This window comes from Metopolophium dirhodum, chromosome 4 (genome assembly GCF_019925205.1).
Source record: "Metopolophium dirhodum isolate CAU chromosome 4, ASM1992520v1, whole genome shotgun sequence".
Classification (NCBI taxonomy): Eukaryota; Metazoa; Arthropoda; class Insecta; order Hemiptera; family Aphididae; genus Metopolophium; species Metopolophium dirhodum.
In genome coordinates, this window is record NC_083563.1 from 24570561 (window position 1) to 24594982 (window position 24422).

Here is a 24422-nt window from a genome sequence, read left to right on the forward strand (position 1 = left end):
ACAAATAGTGTTGTCTGTTGTCAGCTGGCCGTTATGGTTTCCGTGTTTCTTTTCTACGTTTTCTTCTCGTTCTTTTTAAATGTACTAACAAAAGAAATTATTATACAATCTGCACTACTATAATATGGCGCGGTGCGATAAATACGCGTCAACGACATTAAAATGTATCTATATAACACAATGCACACGAATGAAAGAGAATGGTCTCACTCCGTGCGTGTTTAGAACTCGACTCGTAAATAAATTAATGATATATTCTCACGATCGTGTCTTACGAGTTTGTTAAAAACTGTCAATTGGAACATCGCGACGACGTGTAGAACTCCGCGCGTACATACGAGCGTGACGGGATAATATTATTTTTAATATTTTTTTTTTGGCCGGCTTAGCGGTGGATAATATGATTTTATTATTAAAAATAACGCGTGTACCTAGGTATATACAAATATTGTAAAAAAAAAGCAAATCCAAGACGTCCATAAAACTTATATTATTATTAAATGGAATCGATACTGTATAATATAATATAATATAGTACGCCGTATCCGCCCCCGATGGTCTAAGAACTCTTCAAGGCGATGGTAATACTATCGGAGCTTAAATTTCAACTTTTTTAATACGCATCAAAAACTAATATTATAATATATCCTTGTATATAGGTACCGTACGTATTAGGTATGTTGCCGTTGCTCAATAGTCAATAGATTAGTAACATTACCATAAGGAGAGTGGGATGCGTCAAGCAAACAATTTATGCTATTAAAATATATACATATACCATAAACTCAATACTATTTGTATATGTATTTATGATATATTTATTTAAATTAAGATCGAAAATCGACTCTATCATGATTTTATTATTGTCACTATTATAACTGATAAGTGTTATTGCGCTAAGTCGTGGGCAGAATAATACATCAATTACTATTGCACTGTTATTTTCTTCAACACAATGCACAACCTTCGGAGGCTCTTTTAAAAATCTTTATTGGTGTCGCACGCTAATTGATGATTTTTCGAATATTAAACACGTTTTTTTTTTTTAATAAATCACAGAATAATCGAAATCATTGAAATCCGTCAAACCAAACATTAACGTTTTCATGAAATTACGTAATTAGAGTTATATATATATATATTATAGTGTCATTATGTTTGGTATGATTGACATTTCGTGAATAGTCATCAAGGCATATTTTACGAATTTTTAAACATTTTAATTTTTACTTGTTTAGACACATAGGTATCAAAATAAACTACAAGCTTCAGTCGCGTAGACATTTTCTGAAATCGTCTTTGCAAGTGAATACTGCACCTTTTGATTTTACTTCAATATTTAGATAGTCATTCTTCATATTTTATCTTAAAATAATCTTCTGTCAGAAATTTAAAATCACGGTTTTACATTTGAATCTTAATTCATATAGGTAGGTAGATATTATCATCAAACATGTACAATTTTTAAAATAATATTTTTTTTAATTTCATTGATATTCAATTGCTGTTGTTTTTTAACGACTATAATGTAGCGAAGAGAAAATTCGAGAAATGTATATGCATATTAACTACGTTTATAAAATTTTGAATTTAAATCGTACCAATGTAATGAAATCTGAAAACCTTTATATTAGAAAGTTGAAATTATCAGTTCTTAAAAATAAATTTATAAAATTAAATTTTATGCAATGAATATGTTAAACTATTTAATAACGCCAAAATGTTGTATGTGGAATATCGTGGGTTTAGTAATAATTGATTAAATCATATATTTTCTTATGAGATTCTCCTGGGACACCCACATATTTTGAAATGTTTATAGTATTAATGATTGATTTATGTTGATTGGGTTTAAAACCTGTTGTAGATATTTTAAAAATATATTACTATTAAGGTACCTACCACAATTTTTAATAGTATAATATTACTACTCCAACACAAGTAACATTTTAATATCGATATCGTATATAGGTACCATTACTATAATAACCATGTGTTATAGGTTAACTAGGTATCAAAATTTGTTTAAAACCAATTATTAAATATTTCTACTTTGTATAAATGAACAGTACGGAAAAAATAAACACAAAATTCTAAAATTGTATTTACTATTTACTTAATTATATGTATATTATATAAAAATTAAATTTAGTAGAATAGGTACCTCAATACCTTATCTTGTGTTTTCATATAACAATAAGTTGATTTTGTGCGCGTACAATAGTAGGTACCTAAGTATTTCATTGCAGTATTTTTTAAAACCTTGTTGTAAAAACTATAGTATAAAATATTAAGTATAATATATCTATTGGCTAATATATTTTATTTGTACCAATGTATTTGAGTAAAAAGTAAAAACTGCAATAATATAAAATTAAAGATTACAACACATAAAACTAAATTAAATGTAAATCCTTTAACGAAACGAATTAGTTCATATTATATGCAGCTGTTCTATGGCAATAATTACCCATACAACACAAGTCTAATTAACCACAACAATAATTATGATATACTCTTTTCCGCTCAATTGGGTTTGTTGTGCAGTTTTTAGCGTTCCTTAGCAACAACAGTAAATTTTAATGCACTTTTCAGTTCATTTTGACGTTGTTTATATCGTTTTTTATTCGTATTCATTCGTGTCGAAAATTGACGCTGTGTAACCCACTTCCTTACTAATGCTACAAAATTCAAACTTAATGTGTCGCATAATATATATTAAAATATAATGTTTATTAAATTTCAGTTCTTGACTATTGATTTATTACTAATCTAGCAGAGAGAAACCTTATTGTCTTCAATGTTCTTCAAATATCACGTGTTTTACCCTAACATTTAACTTACATCCTGTTTTAAATTAGTTATACCGTTCGTATGGTTAACGGATGCGTACTTATATATATATATTTATTATAATAGATACATATAATAAATTATATGGTACCTATCGTATGGGTCAAACTGCCTTATTATCCTTTTCTCCAAAAAAATATTCCCAGTATTTATTTTTCTATTTGTTTAGTATACCCACAATTATCTTAAAGAGCATGTGAGAAATACGAAACCACATATATATAAAAATATTATATAGGTATGTACCAACTATCATTCCGAATCTATGCGATGAACTATTTTCTACTGCAGTAGGTATATCACGATTTCGGTACCTATCCTTGTATATATATAGGTATAAACATTGTACTTGTATACTTTCACATAAAACATTTACCCCAATAAAATAATACATTTTTTGTCGATTTCATCGATTTGTTATCGGAATTATCGTTTTACATTTAAAATTGCATAGATTAAATTAATTTTTTTTCCTTTAAGCTGGGATAGCTATTCAATTTTAATAAACCAAACATCACCGAAACCCAATAATAATATGATTATAATAACCGACAGCATTCATCATGGCCTCTCACGATAATATTATATAACATCAGACGTTCTATTTTTCACCGGAGATGAAAAAGCTTATTCAGGACGCGTAATATACATTTATGACGTTCAACGTTTCGTGCGCTTGCACGATTGTACCTATTTTATGCACCTAACGTTATTCAATACAGTTGCTGCTCGTAATTTGATAAAAATGTAATTTAACGTTTCGGTGATCTGCAGATTCGGTCTCGTAAATTGGCCGTTTGCAGTTTCCAGATCCCTTCCGGATAGGGCGATGGGTCGAAAATAAAACTAACACGCTCGTGCACGATGACGTAATTACCACTGGGCGGACAGCCGCGTGGGAAGAGACATGCTTATAAAAAACCGCGACAAAATAATATTGTTGTGCAACCCGATTCGAAGTTCATCTAAATGTACTTACGCGTAATAAAATCGTCGTATGGCTACAACGACGAAGGATGAACTAAGACGTGTATTAATATACATAATAATATTATGTCGAGAGAAAAATTAGTCTTTGTATAATGACCGCGGGCTGATGTCAAAGAAAATATAACCTCACAGTTCTGCTGTACAAATGACATAAAACTTTGAGCTTAAATAACTATTATTAAGCTGTAAAAATAAACAAAAGTTATTTATAAAATCTAGTTAAATTTGCTATTAAAACATTTTTATATATCCGGTCGTTATATACGGAATATGTGCGTAAATACAATTTAACGGGTTATAATATTAAAACAATACCTACCTACGATTTTATTTGAACTTATAGCCCAAAAGGATAACCATAGTTCATAATAACGAATACGCAGATGAAACACTGTCATTGGTATTATTTCTAATAATATTATAAATAATATTGCAGTTGAACAAAGTGATGTTTAAATTGTGTGTAGGCACATTTTTAAATACTAATAACACAAGTAATTTTTTACTTCTAAGGAACAACTTTTTGCGATTTTAATTTTCTAAGTTATAAATATATATTAATAATAAATTACTTATTAGTTATCGTACAATTATATAATCATATTTTAATGTTGTCTAAAGATCATAAGTATTTAGTATTTTAGTGTCTATAATTAAAAAAAAATTGAATGAATAAAAAAACACGCATGCAAATATAAAACGATTTTTTTTTTTTTGGGTCAAGGCACAAATTTTACAACAGTATATTTCTATACGTCATAAAATACAATTTTAAACATATAATTTATTGACAACCGAATTTCGTGAAAATTGTTTGTTTTAAAAAACCGTATATATAGGTAGTATATGTTGGTTGTGAACAAGTTCAACGTTGTATAGTTTGTTGTATATACAATATTATGATAGTAGATTACTATACAAATTACTTTTATATGGCTAGGTAGCTTATTTTTAATAATCTTAGTGACCTGCAGAATTTCAACGTATATAATTATTATATATTCAAACAACAAACTATATTTACAGTATTCATAAATTTTTAATGTTTGGGTCTATTGTGAAGCTTATTTTTTAACATGAGTAATGTACTTATATATACCATTTAAAAATACTTTTTTTTCTAGCATATGACATTTGCCTTTGTTCGGTCTACATCGAACACAAGTGTTGTTTCACACACACTGTTTATATACAGGCTGTTTTATTTATTATATATATATTTTTTTCCAAAGCTTTAATACAGAGCTTAATAGTTTTAGAGCTATGCAGGGTAGGTACTCGTCAAAACGGGTAAAATTCTGTATAACACAGACTTATTGTCGATAGGGTGAATAGAGCAGGAACTGCACCTGTCAATAATCGTGTTGAATGAAAAATGATGTATTTTTCATAAAGAATAATATCCTAGGCTATTAATAACATTTTAATGACAAGAAATGTTTTAAAAAAATCAATATTTATTGTTGATTAGAAAACACAAAAAACAATTATTAAATATTGTAAACCTCCTAACTAAATAGTTTTAACTAATAAGTAAATAAATAAACTAAGTTTTAACAAATGAATTAAATATATAGCATTTCATCTTAGTTTGCCTATATAAACAAAAATGATTTGTTAAAACTTAGTTTATTTATTTACTTATTAGTTAAAACTATTGAGTTATATTATATTATTTATAGACAAACTAAGATGAGATGCTATATATTTAATTCACTCGTAGGTAGATGAATCATTTAATTTAATAACTACTGATAACTGATAATAATGCATTTAGGAAATAGTATTCATGGGAATATGAAATAATAGTATAGTTAACACTTAACAACTAACAGGGTATTATACTATTATTATTATTAATTCAAATTTGTTTTATTTGAAAATATTGCGTAATAAATCAGTAAGATAACTATTTATCTGTATTTTAAAAAGTAAATTGAAGATTTTAATTTAATTTAGTTCTTATATTATATTTGGCATATTTTAATTTGAAAATGTGTAGTAAAATGTAGGTTTATGAGTTATAAGTATTTAAAGTTTAGACAAGCGGAGTAATGGACAAACATTTTGCGGGGTAACCCCATACCACTCCACTCCGCCCATCTAAACTTCAAATACTTATAACTCATAAACTACTCGTCCTAAATTCGATTTTTATGTATCAAAATACTTAGAAAAATATTCTGCTTTGGAATATGAAATTAAAACTCAACGCTGTCGTTCAAAAAAGCAAACAACTTAAAAAAAATATAAGGATAAAAAATATTTAAAAATATAATTTTTTAATAACTTGAAACTGTGTAAAAAAATATTTTCAAATACTTTTTGAGATAATGATTGTTTTACGCTTAATGAATTACCCTGTATAAAAAAAAATGTTTGTCTGTCTGTCTGTCTTTTATACATTAAATGGGTGGACCGATGTTGATTAAATTTGGTACAGAGATAGATTAGACCTCTGGGCAGAAGATAGTCTTATTTAAAAAGGGAAAAGACTAATCCCGAGAGGTGCTCAAACAGGGATTTTGAGATTTCCTATGGAAATTTTTGTTTATCAATGGTTGCTATAGGTTTTGAAAGCTATTATAATAATAATTATTGGTTGCCAATGGTTTAAAATATATTATTCATTTAGAGATGGCATTTTTAAAAGGGAACGAAGTGCACGGGATCAGCTAGTTTTCTTATGAAATATTATACATATTGTGATATATTAACATAAAAATAATGTTAATATTTATTATAATATTGCCATAATTTTACAAAAATTATATAACAACTATTTTTTTTTTACATATATTATAACTTTTTGTTTTGGTCGAAAAGTGAATCGGCCGAAAAGGGAAGAGTACGTTTTTAGTCGAAAACGGCCATGCTCATATTTTGTACCTTAACAGAGTAACTCAGTAACCGAAAAGCGTCACCTATCTTGACACGATGGGAACGTGAAGAAAGCCGGTCTATAAATATAGAAACCTACTTAGTTGATGAAAAATATACCAAATTATAAGTTATTTATGACATATCAGAAGCTTTTACGAAATTTCATAATATTACGTGTACCTATATATTTAATGCCAGATTTTTAAAGTCACATTTTTTGGCACTAAATTATTATTTGTGTTCCAAATATAATTCAATGGTTTTCTAATAGAAACTGTAGTTTAAAATATTTGGTCATCATGAAAGAATCATAGAATTATTCACGGTATAGGCCTTTATTATTATAAGCTATTAAACATAGGTTAGGTTACATAGGTACACATAGTTATTATACTGCACAGTACAGTGGTGTATTTAGGTTTTTGTCTTGGGAGGGATATAATAATTTTCGGGTTGGTGGTAATAATAATAATAAATAAGAGTAATTCTTTCCACTATTAGGTAATATTAATGGGAGATATTTTTATATTGAACTTTAAAAGCTTTAAGTAAACAAAGTGTTTGTACGAATAAAAATGCTACTATTTTATTCGGACAAAATAATATATACACCTAATAGGTGTAGGTAACAGCGACACGATACCACAATGGATGTCCCTTTTTTCATAAATACTATATTCTATAATTTTCAATAGGCGGTACCAAAATGGGTCTTGAAAATCCTTAGGGACTAAAAGGGTGAACATTTTTTACGCTCTTCTAGTTTTTAGATGGTTTGAAAATGAATTGAAAAAATGTAGACGGTATTTTTACACAATGCTTACGGTTATAAATTGTTAACATATAAGCTATTGAAAATCAATAAATTGTCATCTGAAAATGCTTATACAGTATAAAGTATATATTATAATATATTATGTATGTATGTCTATATACTATGATTGTGATATTTTTAAAAAGAACAAAAGATTAATATTCTATGACAAATATCATAATAACTGTAAAGGTTAATTTGGTGTGTTAATACAGGAAGTAAATCTCAGATATGTATTATGTATAAGGAAAAGTTCATAATTGGATCTTCTCGCATATTTATTTATTCATATATAAAACGAACTCAAAATCATGAAATTAGGAATAAATATACCTTTAACATTAATAACTGCAGTATTAAATATGTAATACAACGAGGTGCCTACCTGAACCAAACCACTGAAATCATATTTCGTAAGTTTAACATTAATGGTACCTGCAATAAGCTAATTTAAACACTTAAATAATTTAGATTTCAATTAGTTTTGTGTGCTGGATATTATATATTATAGAGGCCGTAGCTGGTAATTGGCATTTTAAATTTAATCTCATGTACAATATTATATGGTCACATTAGATCAAGGATTTTCTCCCGAATTAACCTATGGGACATTTGGACCCTATAGACACCTTTAATAATCCAATATGTATAAGCTAATAATATAACCATAATGGTCTCGAGTGACTAAACAGTCAAATTAACCATAACCCGAGTCATGAATAACATATTATATATATCTACTGCTAACACCGAATTAATAGATATATAACTTTTGTTAATTAACAAGACCTAACATTTTGGTTATAATATAATGTTCTTCCATGATGAAAAATTATTGTCAGTGTATTAAAATAATAGTTATTAATTATTATACAGGTAGGTACTATTACTAATTAAACACAGGAATCTGACTAGTGGTCACACTCACACTAATATACCTACTATTCAAACTTCAAATGTAGATTATTTAACTATATTAGTGTCGTGTAATTCCTACGTTAAACATAAAAGTACCTATAGGTAAATATATGAAAATGTTGTATTTACACATTGTATATGTTTTTGTATTATAAGTCATATATACTTGAGATACTTTTACCGGGTAGCATAAACAATCACTAAACATTTAATGAATCAATAGTGAGCTAATAATGGTCCCTTAAACATAATAGTATGTATATTATAGATAATATTATAGATAATATTATAGATAATAATAGTTATATGGGTTTTGCAAACCCGAGGAATTTTTATTTTTTATAACTAAAACTTAAAACGATTTTGCGCCATACATGCGTATGTGTGTTTGTGGACTGAACCATCTAGGTACCTACGTTATTTAATTTGGTGCTACTGAATACAATTCATCAAATTGGAATTATAATTATAATATAAAGTACTAATCACTTATCTGTATGAATAATAATACCCATACCTATCTGATGATAGAACTTTTAATATAAAAAGGTCAAGGTTAAAATGTGTATTTAAAAAGCATATAATATTAATATTAAAAATCATTAAAATTCAGTTATTCTTAGAAAAATTGTTAGTTATGTACATTTTATATTGTACGTAATAAACGATTTTCTAATTATAAACACTAGCATTTTTAACACGGGAGGACGTCACAAAAACAGTTTTTTCATTTTTAATATCCACCGACTCATTTTTCCTAAATATATTCGCTACTTTATTATATACCTACATTGAATTATTAAATAAAATAGTTAAAGTTAATAAATTAATGATTATTATTAATGAAGGGCTTAGGGCATATTAATATCACTTTTTTTTTTATTGATCTTCAGCCTGGCAACTATGGTCATTAGCATTTGTAGAGGGTACGGTTCTTGGTTCGGAACACGTGTATGTGTGGTGAGGATTTGTCACTAAAAAAGAGTGGTTACCCATCCAGGAATTAGTGTCACCGGCCAACGTTTGCACTCAAAACACGTTTTGTGACAACCACCATGCCACACCAGATCACAGCATCACTTTTGTTTATACCTATAAGTTCATTACATTTTATAAGTGACGTATTTAAGGATTAGGATTTTTTGGGGGTGGGAAGGCGGTTGTATTTATCCAGAGCTCAGTGAATCAAGAGCCGAGCGGGATCAGAGGTGGACATTTGAAGTTGACACGATTCATTGGTGCACTTGGCCGGGTAAATCGAAAACCTATTTTACTTATATTCTATAACTAACCGGCTATATCCCTATATAATATAATTAACCTCCCAAGGACAATGATAAATAATATTTATATAATAGTGGATTTTTCTTTCTTTTTCGCATCGACATCAATAACTAGGATTTTATATTCGTGTGCAGGTCGCGGCGTGCGTATGCGCGTTTGAACCACTCTTAAATCTTAATCGGTTCGCGTGTTATGTTACGATAGCTGAACGCCTGAACATAATAACAATAATGACGATTAATTGCACTCTACACGCGCAATAATGCAGACTGCAGGCAATTCCGAGCACATAATTGTCGATTAAACACGGAATTTTAAATGTATTTTTTAAACGAGCTCAGGATACAGATATCTGATTATTACTGTGGTACATTTTATATGCGATAATATGTGATATAAATACTCAGTATTAAAGTATAATACGCCGTCTATTGCACCCCAAATTGATAAGAACCGGTAACTTGCGTCAGATCATACGTCCAGACGCAACTTCACCAACTTGACTTGTTATTTACGTACATGCAAATAGCGTAATCTTGATTTATTTTCCTAATAATTTAACTGCTATGCCGGGCAATGGACATCAATGATTTGATGTGTTGTCAAAGTTGATAAGTTTAAGTTAAGATGGTTTTGATTTATTAACGAAACGTAGGTACCTAAACTTCGTTTTTTTTAAATAATAATATATCTAAATAAAAAAATGAATAATAAAATAAAACAAAACTAATTTGAAACTGTAAACTATCTGTAATATTTTAATAATAAATAAATACATATTATTAAAAAAAATAAGTAGGTACACACTGTCTACGCGCCTTAGGTGTACCGGCGCGTAATAATTTTCATAATAATATATGGCATACGCGCAATATTGTATGTAAGTACACAAAGCGAACCGTATCGAAGCGTGTTCGCAAACGGAGAGCCAATCCGTCGCGGTGCATGGCATTACACTTTTTTTATAGTTAAATATTATATATGTGTGTGTGTGTTCACGTACTCAAAAACGGAACGCGTTCATCGGAATACGCGCGATAAAAGAAGACCATTGTAGTAATAAACAGAATAAAAAACACGACGATGAGTATATGACGCTACACCTATATGTGTGTTTGCTGTATAGTAAATTACTATAGCCAAAAGTCGGCGGAGTGGATTATGTATCGCCTCATAATAAAATATAATACACATTTAATTGATTACACGTAGGAAATTGTACGAAGAACCTACACTGTATTATATGTCCGCTCACGAGCTACGCACATATATATATATATATATAGACGCATATAGCAGTCAATAGAGTTTTCGTACAATTCTGTGTCTGTACACGATTGGGCGACGACGGTCTGATATCGAATATAATATTTGCAGCTTAGACTTATAAACGTATACACGACAACTTACTATACATACGTATAACGGGGGATTATTTTCGCGATCGATTTTTTTCGGGCCGAACGACGTTAAAGAAACTTCCAGTTTGACGAAAAAATAACACGCGGTAACATTTGCATTTTTTTAAATTTTTCTGGAGGAGGGATGGCGTTTTTTGGCGTGATCGACTAAACTTTCTACCGAGATTTACAAACATTCATTACCTATATTTAATATATGATTAAATTAATTAAATGAGTATTTTAATTTTCTCGTCTTGTATTGAATTTTGTTTTATTTTCAATCGTATGCAATAGTTGTATTATTTGTTGTTGTTTTTATTTATAATATTACTAGCTGATCCCGCGCACTTCGTTGCCCGTAAAAAATTATAACTTTTATTTAAAATAACTCCTTCTGGATGCAACTTAGCCTCCCTGGTAGGTAATCCGACTACGTCAGATCGAGGACAATGTGCGACAGAATATCAAGTAGGCAATGTACGAAAATTTGATTTGATGCATGCTTGCACCTGATCTGCCCGATTAACAAATCCGACCAATGGTAACCAAATAATTTAATATACTAATTATTTCTCCTATAACCAATAACAACCGTTTACATACAAAAATTTTCCACCGTAAATCTCAAAATTCCCATTTGAGCACCTCCCCAGGTTGGACCTACAGGAGGATGAAATATACTTTACGACCTATTCTCACGCCTATACCAAATAAACAACCACAAACACCGTGATACGAGATTTTTATGAATTAGATTAGTATTACCTCTATGTATTAATTAATAATAAATGATAAAAATATTAAAAAGATAAAGAAAGTAATATTTACTATATGATGATCAATAATAATTTTATTCAATATTACATCAATTGCGATAAACTTTTAACTTTTATGTAGGTTATATATATTAAAAAGTAAAAAAATGTTTTTAAATACATATTATTACTCCAACCGACTTTAACGATTAGATCGAGGTTATTCGGTTATTAAATCAAAAAGATCTTTAATTAGAGACCAAAAACTCATGAGCTTAGATTTTTTAATAGCCGATCACAATAATTTTCTGTCATTTGAATCAAGATCGCAGCCATTATTTGCGGGGAGAGCGGAGCAGTTAAAAAACAAAAAACTTGTGATTTAAACGACTTAAAGACGAAAATATATGAACTAACCTTTTGGATGCGGCCGGTTTGGTGGCCGGCCGTTTACTCTCGTGCGTGGCCGGCAGCACGGCGTCGATTATGACGCTGGATGCGATGCTGCCCGTGCTGTCCTCTTTGACCATGGTTCGCCGGACGGGCGGGGCGGGCAGGGCGCCGAACCCCTCGCGCGGCTGGTGTCCGTCTAGCTGCTGCACGTTGAACGCGACGACACTGGGCGTCGGCCGGTTGAACCGGTGGTACGCCGTGGTCGTGGACGACTTGTGTTCCAGCGTCAGCCGGCTGGGCACCGTTGGCGGCTTGTCGCTAACGGACGGCGCCATGTACGACAGCATAATACAGTTGACGGGCATTCACCGCCGGCACCGTCGGCAGGTCGCTGCAGTGTGGTGCGTGCGGCTGCGAGTCGTCGTCGGGCGGCAGGAAACCGTCTGCTGCAAACAGTCACCCAAACCACACGATGGTATTACAATATTTTAAGACTTACAGTTATTGTAAGTAGGCACATTGTGTACAGGTACTACGATTGTTGTATTATAATATTATTATACATATTTTCATATATCCGAACAACCACGCGGTATATAGGTATAAATAATATTATGTGTTGTTGTTGGTATATATACTATATAGGTTATATAGGTATGTAATATACAACTGTGACAAGTTGTGACATTACGTGGGCGTATCGTCTATCCGCTTACGAAAAATTACGGTGTAAGTTAATATTTTACATTATTACATTATGTAATATACATGACGTGAGTTGAGTACCTATACTATATACAATATACTGCATGTTTATATATATAGCAATATTCGAAACAATTACTATAGTATATATAGATGCATGATAGGCGTTTGATATTATATTTTATAGTAATATGATACGTAAAATACGTAAACCAACGTAATTGTATTTTGTTTCATTTAAAATATTTAATAAATTTTAATTTATTGGAAAAAATTGGAGTTGAATATTTTTTAATTGTTTAGGTTCAAACAGCTGTGGAGCATAACTTGGTTACAGGCTTACAGCCTCCTATATTTTAAACTAAGAATAGTAACGCGTAATAATTATACTAGGTATATATATATGAGCCCGACGCATCGTTCAGGTCATAATAATAAGTGGCATTTATAGGTGGGACGAGGGTCCATCTGGCGGATGCAAACATTTTATTTTGCTCCCCTTCCCTAAAAATCGAAGATAAATTTGTATCTGTATGATGCATTAGTTCTATAATATATATTTATTGTTCTAAACTTCTAACTTAATTTAAAAACTTGGTAGACCATTATACAATATATATATATATTATATTTTTATAAATTATTCACGCTTTATTATTATATCGAAACATAATGTAGACGAGATTAAAAACAATCATTTCTCTATACTTGGTCATTTTTATTTATAATATTATCTATTACCAAAAAACCTGCAGTTATGCGTAGTAATTTTGCCTTTTTAGAAGTTATTGAAAACCTAGATTAAAACCTATATAGGTATTAATTTAGCCAATCAGTTTTAAATATTTACTACACCTATATTTATAACAAACTATATTTTGTGTGGCGGATTCTCAACAAGTCTGTAATTAATAACTGTGGTGAATATTGTTGGATGTTGTTCGCCACACAATTGTCTATAAATTGTTTAGGCGTTCATATTATATTTATATATTATATTAGTATTTGATAGTAATATTTGACATCATATATTTTTATGCTAGGAAAACCAAGTGTTTCACGATTCATGTAATAACAAAGTCGTTACACCGTACAATTGTGAATTATCTAAATAATATTTCAAATCATCATTGTACACGAGTTTTGTGAAATTTTCCGACAACCTCTATTAAGAATAGGTATTGTACATTAAGTGTATACCGAGGTGTATACCTACTGCACAGTACACGCACCTAATGATACCATTTCAGCTGAATATAATAAAACGACGACGACTAGCAATATATTATAGTACCTACGCAAGATTAAACCCATGAAGAATTAAACCTATACGTAGGTATAATCTTACACGCATAATGGATCATGCCGATCACTGACAGTATAATATACTATATAAGTCTACGATACATTATATATATATATATATCTTATGCACTGAAAACCATCCCTATACGAAAACGATCGTTCTCCGCGAATGTCTCGGTGACGTTTCTAATCTTTCTTGTATACTTTAATGGCTTATATTGTAATACACCTTGTGTACCTACCTTATACGCTGCGTATTATTTCACAAGATCTTCTCATATACGTCAAGAATATAACGAGTTATCAGTGTCCACGTATAAAGTCTGTGTCAGGAAATAATATTAATCTCAGAACATATTATACAGACACGTCAGTCATTGTTGAAACTTCTGCCATAGTATATTTATTATTTATGCTGAATTAGTATAGTTACACGCGAGGGCTGAACCCCGACGCGTGATTAACAGTTTCTGATAAATTGTCCATTACGATAGGGATCGACATCACGTCATTCACCCCATAATTTACCTCCCCATGGAAGTAAAAAAAAATATTACAAAATCGTGTTTGACTGATGGAAGAATATATAAGTTTTATTTATGCCATTGACAAGGTTGCGACTGTTGCGAGGGTCTTTTTGTCTACTAAAATAGTCTATTTGTAAATAAGTCTACAAAATAAGTCTATTTCAAAAAATTGTCTAATACAAAAAACTTACTACAATAATATCTAATCAAAAAACATTTTATTTAACCCATTCAAAAATGTTTCATTAAGGCTTATGCTTATGTTGTATGTAAACAAACCTACATAGCAACCAATTTTTAATGAACACTTTTATTTTGTATTCGGAATGCATTAAAAGAATACAATATTCAGAATGCATATAGGTATATTCAAATACTTTTAGAATAATATATATTTTTATTTTTATTTAAAATAGTATTCTTCTTTGAATGAAAAAAAAATTGAAATACTATAAACTATAGACTTATAGTAGCCACGATATAGTTAAGTTTAGGTATATCTTTTAAATTATTTTAAACTTCAATAAGTGTCTAATAAATAATAATATATCGATATGTATATAGCCAACTATAGGTACATATAATATACTACAGTTGTAAAATTATTTCAACGTAGAGTTGGACATTAATATTCAATAGGTACCTAACATTATCGAGTTGAATTATGCGCAGTAAAGATAAATATATTAATTTAGACTGGTATTGGATTTCACTTCAATATCATTCCGTTGGATATTTCAAACGATATCTATCCGATCGATTTATTGTTTACACGCATGAATTCGTCAAATATATAGCTGACTTAGTTTCTATACCTAATGCGTCGATTTAACCTAGAATTGGTTTTAAATTTTGTGTTCTGTCGTCTTCATCGTTGACCAGGTAGGTATCTGATTAGATAATATTCCGATACTCTGATGTCAGTGTAATATTCATCGTTCCGAGCATATAATATATACATTATATTATACACATACTACAAACATTTTACATCACCAATAATTAGAATAATATGATAACCAAATAAATTAACATTTTATTTTTTTTACACATTTTAACATTTTTAACACGTGAACTATAAAATAAAATAAAAATTGCGAATAGGTACCTATAAAATGTATTGTGGTACAAATACGATTATACCCATTATATTTCCACATGAGTATTTCTCGTGTGTAAAATATTAAACAAGTTCCATCCACTAAGCTCTCAACCATCGAGATCTGACACCGAACACGAATATAATTTTATATTATTATGCACACGTATTTTTTTATACGATAGTCTCTTTTACTCTACCTTAAATAATTCTTTAATTGGACAATTCGACCACGATAATACATATATACCTATACCTAATATATTGGACTGCACGGCTCGCCTACTCAATAATTATATTTGGTCACGTATGTGCGCCCATAATAGAAGCCTATAATACACACAAGCACACACATACATAATATAACTATAGTCTATAATATTATACACTATACCTATTTGCCCGTCCCAAGCCAATTGTCTCCTTTATTGTTTACCGGGTATAGGTAGTAGGTACACTTTTCATGGTTCGCCAAGCACGAAATATTCCGAAATTTACACAATATTGTACATGTTTATGTGAACGAATGTATGTACGAATGAGTTTAAAAATAATTCAAGTGTTCAACTTTTACTTGAAAAGTTTACTTAGGTACCTACGTTTGTCTTTGCTGTAATAACATAGCACGACGGGATGTATTCGGAGGCGAAGAGAAATTATAAATTATGCAAAACCATAACTAACGATACGAATGTAAGATAACACGTTAAAGCATTGATCATAATAATATATAATTGTTTTAACTACCTACGTAATTCTGAGTTACATTTCACTTTCATTGTGCGAAAATTATCATAATATGAAAGGTTCTACACATTAGTCATTATATTATTATATATACCGACCTACTGCTTACTTCCGTGTTGATATAATGATTATTAAAATACATCAACAATATTTGTCATTCATTACGTTTATTATCATCGAAGGTACCTATAATATGCAAAATAATCCATACATTTTAATCATTCTAGCCAATAGTTATGTTTGGTTGTCGTTAGGTAGGCGCAGAGTATTCCGAACTTATATTAATGAACATAATATTCAAAATCAATAACTCGGACGTATCTTAGAACGCATACAACGGAGACGGCTTAATTTCATAATTGTTCAACTGTAATGACTATTCGACACTCGTGATTTATAATCCTTTATAATTTCTCAAAATCCAAATCAACGCATAAATCATTAGTCATCACATACGTATTCGCATATTATGTACATAGTGCAAGCAAATTGTAAGAAAATAGTTTTATTTTTTACTAAACATCTATTTTAAACCATGCGATAATTAAATTAAATAAATTACTATTACATTATGATATTATAATCTACAAGATGTTTTTTTATTTTTAATAAACATGTCCGATAAAAAATTATTCAACACATTCATGTTAACTTTGTCAGACTGTGTTAAAATAACTATATAAAATTCTACAAGATATTATTATAATGTGCAGAATGTAATCGAAAAAATTCGCTACACTTCCACTTGGACAAATCATTGAACATTAATTTGTCTGCACCACTTTCGGATTAGGTACATAAACATGTAAATATAGTGTAGGTTACATATTATAAACATTAGAATTGCATGTAATGTCATGAATTTGCAGTGTAATATTTGCCATACAATATAATATAGTATACTATGCACTGTTGGTACCTACGCATAATTCGTTGATTTTAAAAATGGTTTATTTTAATTATAGAGGCGATGAGTCATTGCAAAATTAATGAGTTTTTCTACCCCACATTATTATTATTCCTTCAACCCGAGAATGACGTCTGCATAAAACAGAGAAGCAGCTACTAACTTGTATCAAGTTTATCGTTCAAACTGTACCTTCCCTTGGATAGTATAGAATCGTTTTAATGGTGCAAATAAAACGGGGCTGGTAACCAAAGGTCCTATAAGTTCAATTCGGCGCACGGATTTAACAGAGGGATGAAAAATATTTGACCCGTAATAAAAATATGCCACACAATAACAATATAAACCACCTTTGGAAAATAATAAAAAAAATAACGTTGAAAAGAAGCCGTACGGTATTGTACGCGTAGTACAAAACAACCGTCGATGTAGTATGATTTATTATCCACTATATTATAATATGTTTATATTGTAATAAAAGTTAATTTGTTATACTTACTTAGCGTATATATGTTCGCGTAATATAATAAATAAACAAATTATTGTGCGAACAAATAAAACACATCATATTATGAATATAATGTATTATTGCGACGGAAGAAAAAACTCAAAGTGTACAAAGTTATAGTTTTGTAACACGTCACGTATATATAATATATATTATGAGTATTTATGAATCAGACGTTCAGATGTGTTTTATTCCAAATCCAAGGTTAAACGGGGGCTCCCACAAAAAACTAACAACGTTCTGGAAAATACTCATTGTAATCAGCGTTTTTTTTGCGTGATTTCAAAGGATTCACGTTGTGAGTATAGACCACGGTTTGGTTTCGTGATCGATAAATTATTGATATTCGGTAATTGTGTATTGTATACCTGATATTTATATGAAATATATATACTTATGTCCTATACATTATAATAATTACATAAGATCAACAGTGGTAAATTAAAGTTCACAGTAACTATAAATTACTTTTTTGGTATAAGCAATTAAAAATAAATAGGTAGTCATCATAGTATTATAATAAGATCAGTACCGGGCAGACGTTAGTTACACTTACTGTTAGAGTGTTGCCAAGTCGGTCATATAATTCTGGCTTAATTTGGATAAATTATTAAAAGGTATTCATTTTATTGCGATTATATTATAATAATTTATTGAATACAAATTAATTATATGTAAATATAAAAAACATAAAATTACGTTTAGTATTTTAATTTGATTAAAAAATTCGCAAAGCATTTAATATAATTTGATATGCATATTTAAATTAGGTACTTCCATAAGAAACGTCCGTTCTATTGTATTTTATGAAAGTTTGCTACCTGATTTAATTTTTATATTTTAAATAACCGGTTAGGTTAAGTTAGACAGTTTTGAATATTGATTTTATATTTATGGACCATCTTGCATAATATATAAATTTCAGAGTTTTAAATAATAATACAGCTAGTTTGAGTCCGTATACGTGGTCTTGCAAAAGCAGCTTTTCGTAGTAATTACTAATATTATAATACCATTTTGGGTATTCAATTTAGATAACGGTAAAATGCCTTCAAGAGCAATGAGGATACTTATGAAATATAATATGACATTTAGAAAACAGACAGTACAGTAAAACAGAAATGGTTAGATACGAACTGAATGGGTACAACTGTTACAAATGCAGTTAAACGTTGAAACAATGCGTTTTGTACAATGTATTATATTATTGTTTATTGCTTACCATCTTTGGAAAGACGTTCATGAAAGTAGTAAGTACTACATTATCATCGATTTATATTTATTATCCATGATTATTGATTATGTCTCGTATAAATAAAATATATCATTCGTTTTTATAAGCGTATAGAGAAAAAAATTCTGAATTTTATGTGAAGACACGTCGGCGTCATCGTTATTTTTAACGGACCAATATGTAGTTCAAGTTATGATATTGCGACATTGCGCGGATGCACACAACATAATATAGGCCAATCGGTACTCGGTAGTATTCAATCGTTGCCAAAAATAAAAAAATAAAAACGGTGTACCGAGGGTCGATCTATCGGGGACGTCTTTTTAAGATTCCGTGAGTCATTAGTCGTATATAATATACCTATATGTATAGGTACAGTGAAATGATTGTATACGTTTTGTTTGGCTGTTTTCACGGTCAAAAGTTTCAAATCCAATCGAACCACGTCGAATAACAATAATAATAATAACGCAACAGGTGACGTTTTTCATTTTTGTTTCATTCGCTTTCGCTAACCTTCGGTTTTTGAAGAAGATTTATGGCGATCCGAATACATTTCTGTGGTAATGCAATTAGTTTCGAATTAATGTACCTACGCCCGCCGACGTTTTATTCACCGCGCACGCAGCACAGACGTCCGCAGCAGCTGTGGGCAACCGAACGTAACCCGCAATTTCCGATTATCCGACAGTGTGCGATGTCGGTGGTCGTTTTCGATGGTCAAAGTATACGAATAGAATGTTTTTTTGGTTTACATACAAGCATAACTACCATGCGTGTTTCTTGTATATGAGTCTACTTTTTTTTGTTTCCTATTCTTTTTTTTTTAAATTTTTTATTTCACAGGCATATAAACATTTTGTACACGGAAAATCACGAAAAATTAATAACAACGTAAGAAATAACAGACTCGGTCGAGTGTGTAGCCTCCTCATCGTGTACGGTATAATATATTATATTATCCGGATATAGGGTGATTATTATATATACGTCCGTGGCTAATTTCTCCGCAGATGCTTGTGCATATATGACGGGGAGTGCCACGCGCGTCGTTAAACTTTTCGACGGTTTAATATTGGTCGCGTATTGTATAATATTATAACGATTCGTATCGGTTATTATTTTTTTTTCCTTGGCGTTTTTCCAACGATTATGATAAAATAATATTATATAGGCAGTGCCGTGAATTAATAACCGACTATCGATTGTTATGCTTTTTATAATCAACAATAACCGCATATCTAATTATTATAGTGCCATTCTAAAAAATGTGTGCATGTACACTAAAAACAATAAAATAAATCATAGCGTTCATTAGTCACATTTTTCAAGTAGATATATTTTCCAATATTCCACATTATAGCGATTAACGACCATATATTATGAGCATTTTTTTCTAACTCGTTAAAGATGCTAATATTTTAAATATAATAGAAACTTACTGTCGAGCGTCGACGTTTTAGTGAAAAAATATTTTGAGAGTTATATCATAAAAGTAGGTGTGAATTATAAATGTATAGCTACATATAAGTTTAAAGTTTACATTAATTATATACAATAATGGCATTCTGAAAAATTTGAAAATCACGTTCAAAAAGTAATAAAATTATTGTGATATTATATGCATTGATTAGCCTACGAGTATGCTAGGTCATATCTATAATATAGTAAGTATAAATACTAAATACAATACATTCTGCGATAGGCCAAACATAATATATGCCTATATAGGTGTAATGTGTATAAAAAAACACTACAAGCCTGACAATAATCGTATTTATACTTCAAATAAACAATTCAATTTTTTTGAACCACCATCATTATTTTATTTTTATTTTACAAAATATTAAAGCTAACACTTTTAATTTTAACACGCGTTTAGGCCTTCCTCCACTAGCCAATTTACAGCTTACATAAATTTAAAAACCATTTATCATGTACAGTTTTATACCTGAAGTCTGAACCTATAATAAAATAAGTGATATATATTATGTGTGACATATCTGAACTCGATTGTTTATAATTACTTCACCATTGCCTAACACAATAAAAAGCTGTTCAAATTGTGTTCCTGCAATGAAGCAATTTATTTCTTCATAATTAATTTCTATATATAATAATTTAAAAATAAATTATAGCACGATTGAAAGCAATTACTGAATAACAAATAGCGTCTACATATTATTATTATTATTATTATATACACGTCATCCGGGATTGTGTCAATGTGTTCCGACAGTACTGTATTGTAATTCAATACATAAATTCAATGTTAAGAAACCTAACGGCTTTATGTACGGGGTTTTTTTTTTTGGTTTCCTCTTTCCTGTTTTCCTTTTATGGAGTGTATTTAAATTTTAATACAATATGAGTATTTTGCATTTGTATAGTGTATCTATAGATACTTAACTTACCTTAGTAATAATATTACAAGCCCAATACCAACATACCGTTTCTCCACACATTCTTTACAACTAATAATGATTATGATTTATGACAAACGAATAAGTTTTTTTTTTTATCAACGGTTAAATTCTATTAAAAACTATAATTTTAAACATTTCAATAAAAAAATACTTTTGTGGAATGTATAAGTAATATGGAATATATAACACAGTCAGGGTCGGCGCTAGAAGTATTGGCACCTAGGGTGAAGCCATGTGTGACGTCCTCTACCACCCTTACACGGTTAAAGTAAAATTTAGTTTTTTAGTAAGATTAAATAAAAATAGTGTGCATTTTTTATTTATAATTTTATTATAATTTGATCAAAAAAGTAATTTTAAATTTGATACTCATATATCTTTAACAAATATTAATAATATTTTTTTAGAACATAACTTTTCTAGCTTTTAATTCAGAGAACGGTTTGATAGTAAATATAAAACCAAAATGTGTAGGTATTTTTTTTATTGAAATAATGAAATGTGTTAAAACAGTAAAAAAAAAAACTCGTAGGTACCTAACTACATAAAAATATTTTTTTTATCATTTTTCAGAATAAAAATTCATTACCTATAAAAAAAAGAAGACAAAAAAATTTATATTTTATTGTTGATTGGCAAGTTGATGACGGGTATACGGTTACCTACTACTAATGCTCCGAAATTTTTGTTTATGGTCTAAGATAGCGAAACACAGAAATTTAAATGTTTTATGTATATAGTCCTAAAAATGTAATTAATTTATATAAAATCCATAACGTATATGTACACAAATGGATACTTAAGTCTTACATAATATTATTTGGTTACGATTATTATGACCATCTATATATTTTATTTAAACGGATTAAGGAGGTGGTATATGCCTACATCAATGTAGCCCTACATGCATTATTTTTACACCAAAACCAGCAGTATCGCTGCAGTGTTGAATTAGAACTTGACTGTTATATTCATACGATAATTATTATTCATTATACAAATATGAGATAATATAGCAGATGTATCTTAAACTAAAACTAAATTGGATAATAATTAGGTAATAAATATTTCAAATTGTGTAGATTGATAATGCATTGTAACGCGTGTCAAAAGATAAATTAAATTGAAATAATATTAAGTTTGGCACCCTGTGGAGTCGCCCAGGCCGCCTATAGCTTTCGCCGGCCCTGAACGTAGTACTCGTACAGAGAATCTCGTGACTAGCACTATATTAAGTCCAGATTTACTAGGGTTTTCATTAAACTCATTCTCATAATTCTTTAATTACATTAAAACTGCTTAAATTTAGCCTACCTATAATTTATGTATAATAAATAATATATATGTAATATGTACCTATATAATAGGCAAGTGTATAGGTTTATAATGGCTACTGAGTTTGTTGAATCCATTGAAACGATAAATGGATAAACAACTAATACAAATTCTTTAACTTAATTAATTTAGTAACTGAATCCCAAAAAAAAAAAATTTTCTTGGTATCACTATATTATTATCATATTATATTGTATAATCTCATAATATATAAATCAATACTTTTTAAAACGTGATATCACGTAAATACATTTTAGGTAGGTAAAATATATTTTGGCAAATAGGGATAAGGATTTTTTTTAAAATTATTATCATGTTTTGGGGTTCGTTTTATTCAAAACCAATAAAAATACATTATAGGTAGGTACACTAACTAATACAAAAGATATGTCTTCGACAACATTGGACGTTTATAATACGTGTCTGAATTATTTCCAAAAGAAATAATAGCCTGCCGTTTTCGTTTTAAACATTCCGTATATAATAATAATAATAATAATATCAGCCTGCAGATATTCTATTCAGTGGTATGTATGTATTTGGAGAGCATGTGAAAATATCCGACCACTAATCACAATTGGCTGTTAACCACAAAAATAATCCATGCAAATCGAGAAATTGGACTGTCGAAAAATATTATCATTATACGTTTTAGACATAATAGTAATAATAATACATACACAAAATTATACATAATATATAAAAATAAAATAATATGTTAACTGGATTTGACTGCGTAATGGTAATCAATATTATACAAAATTATTTTGATACACTGTGCCGTATGGCGTAAGTCCATTGTACTTTGGAGTAAGTTGTTAGTTATAACATATAAATTAAAATAGATTTCTTAGATTACGTTTAACCGGTCACAATTATTATATGACGTCTCCATACAACATTTGGGAAATAATAATATTTTGACGTGCTTGAATAACGAATATTTGACTGATAATATTGTATAAATATTATATTCTCATGATAACATAATATATTGTACTATATGATTGCATAAAAATGTCTACTAAATATTTTTATAAAGCTTGCATAAAAATATTTTTTGAAAAAATATGATTAAAATGTTTTGTACACTTTTTTTATAAAACATTTTATAAATATGAATTTCTTGGCCAAAGAATATAACTAAAATATTTTTCAATTATTTACGCAACTTTTTAAAATATTTTGACAACTAAAATAATAATATTATTATTGCCTTGAAAATATTTTTACTATAGTTGGAAAATATTAAAATGCTGTGTGGGTTCCATGGTAGTTATATAACATGGCAAGTGTCATGATGTGGGCACATCTGCACAAAATACGTAGAGTACAT

The 24422-nt window shown here is 29.4% G+C and overlaps 1 protein-coding gene across 2 annotated transcripts in view; it reads right to left on the reverse strand.

Moving 5' to 3' along the window:
- The window catches only part of LOC132942481 (uncharacterized), a 44623-nt gene that overhangs the window by 12305 nt on the left and 7896 nt on the right, over positions 1–24422 (reverse strand). Inside the window, exon 2 of one of the 2 annotated variants that reach the window (XM_061010900.1) lies at positions 12318–12736. In XM_061010900.1, coding sequence (XP_060866883.1) covers positions 12318–12658 — 341 coding nt within the window. In that variant the 5' untranslated portion in view covers positions 12659–12736. Of the gene's footprint in view, positions 1–12317; positions 12740–24422 lie in introns of both variants that reach the window. The other variant, XM_061010899.1, reaches the window with a different exon arrangement.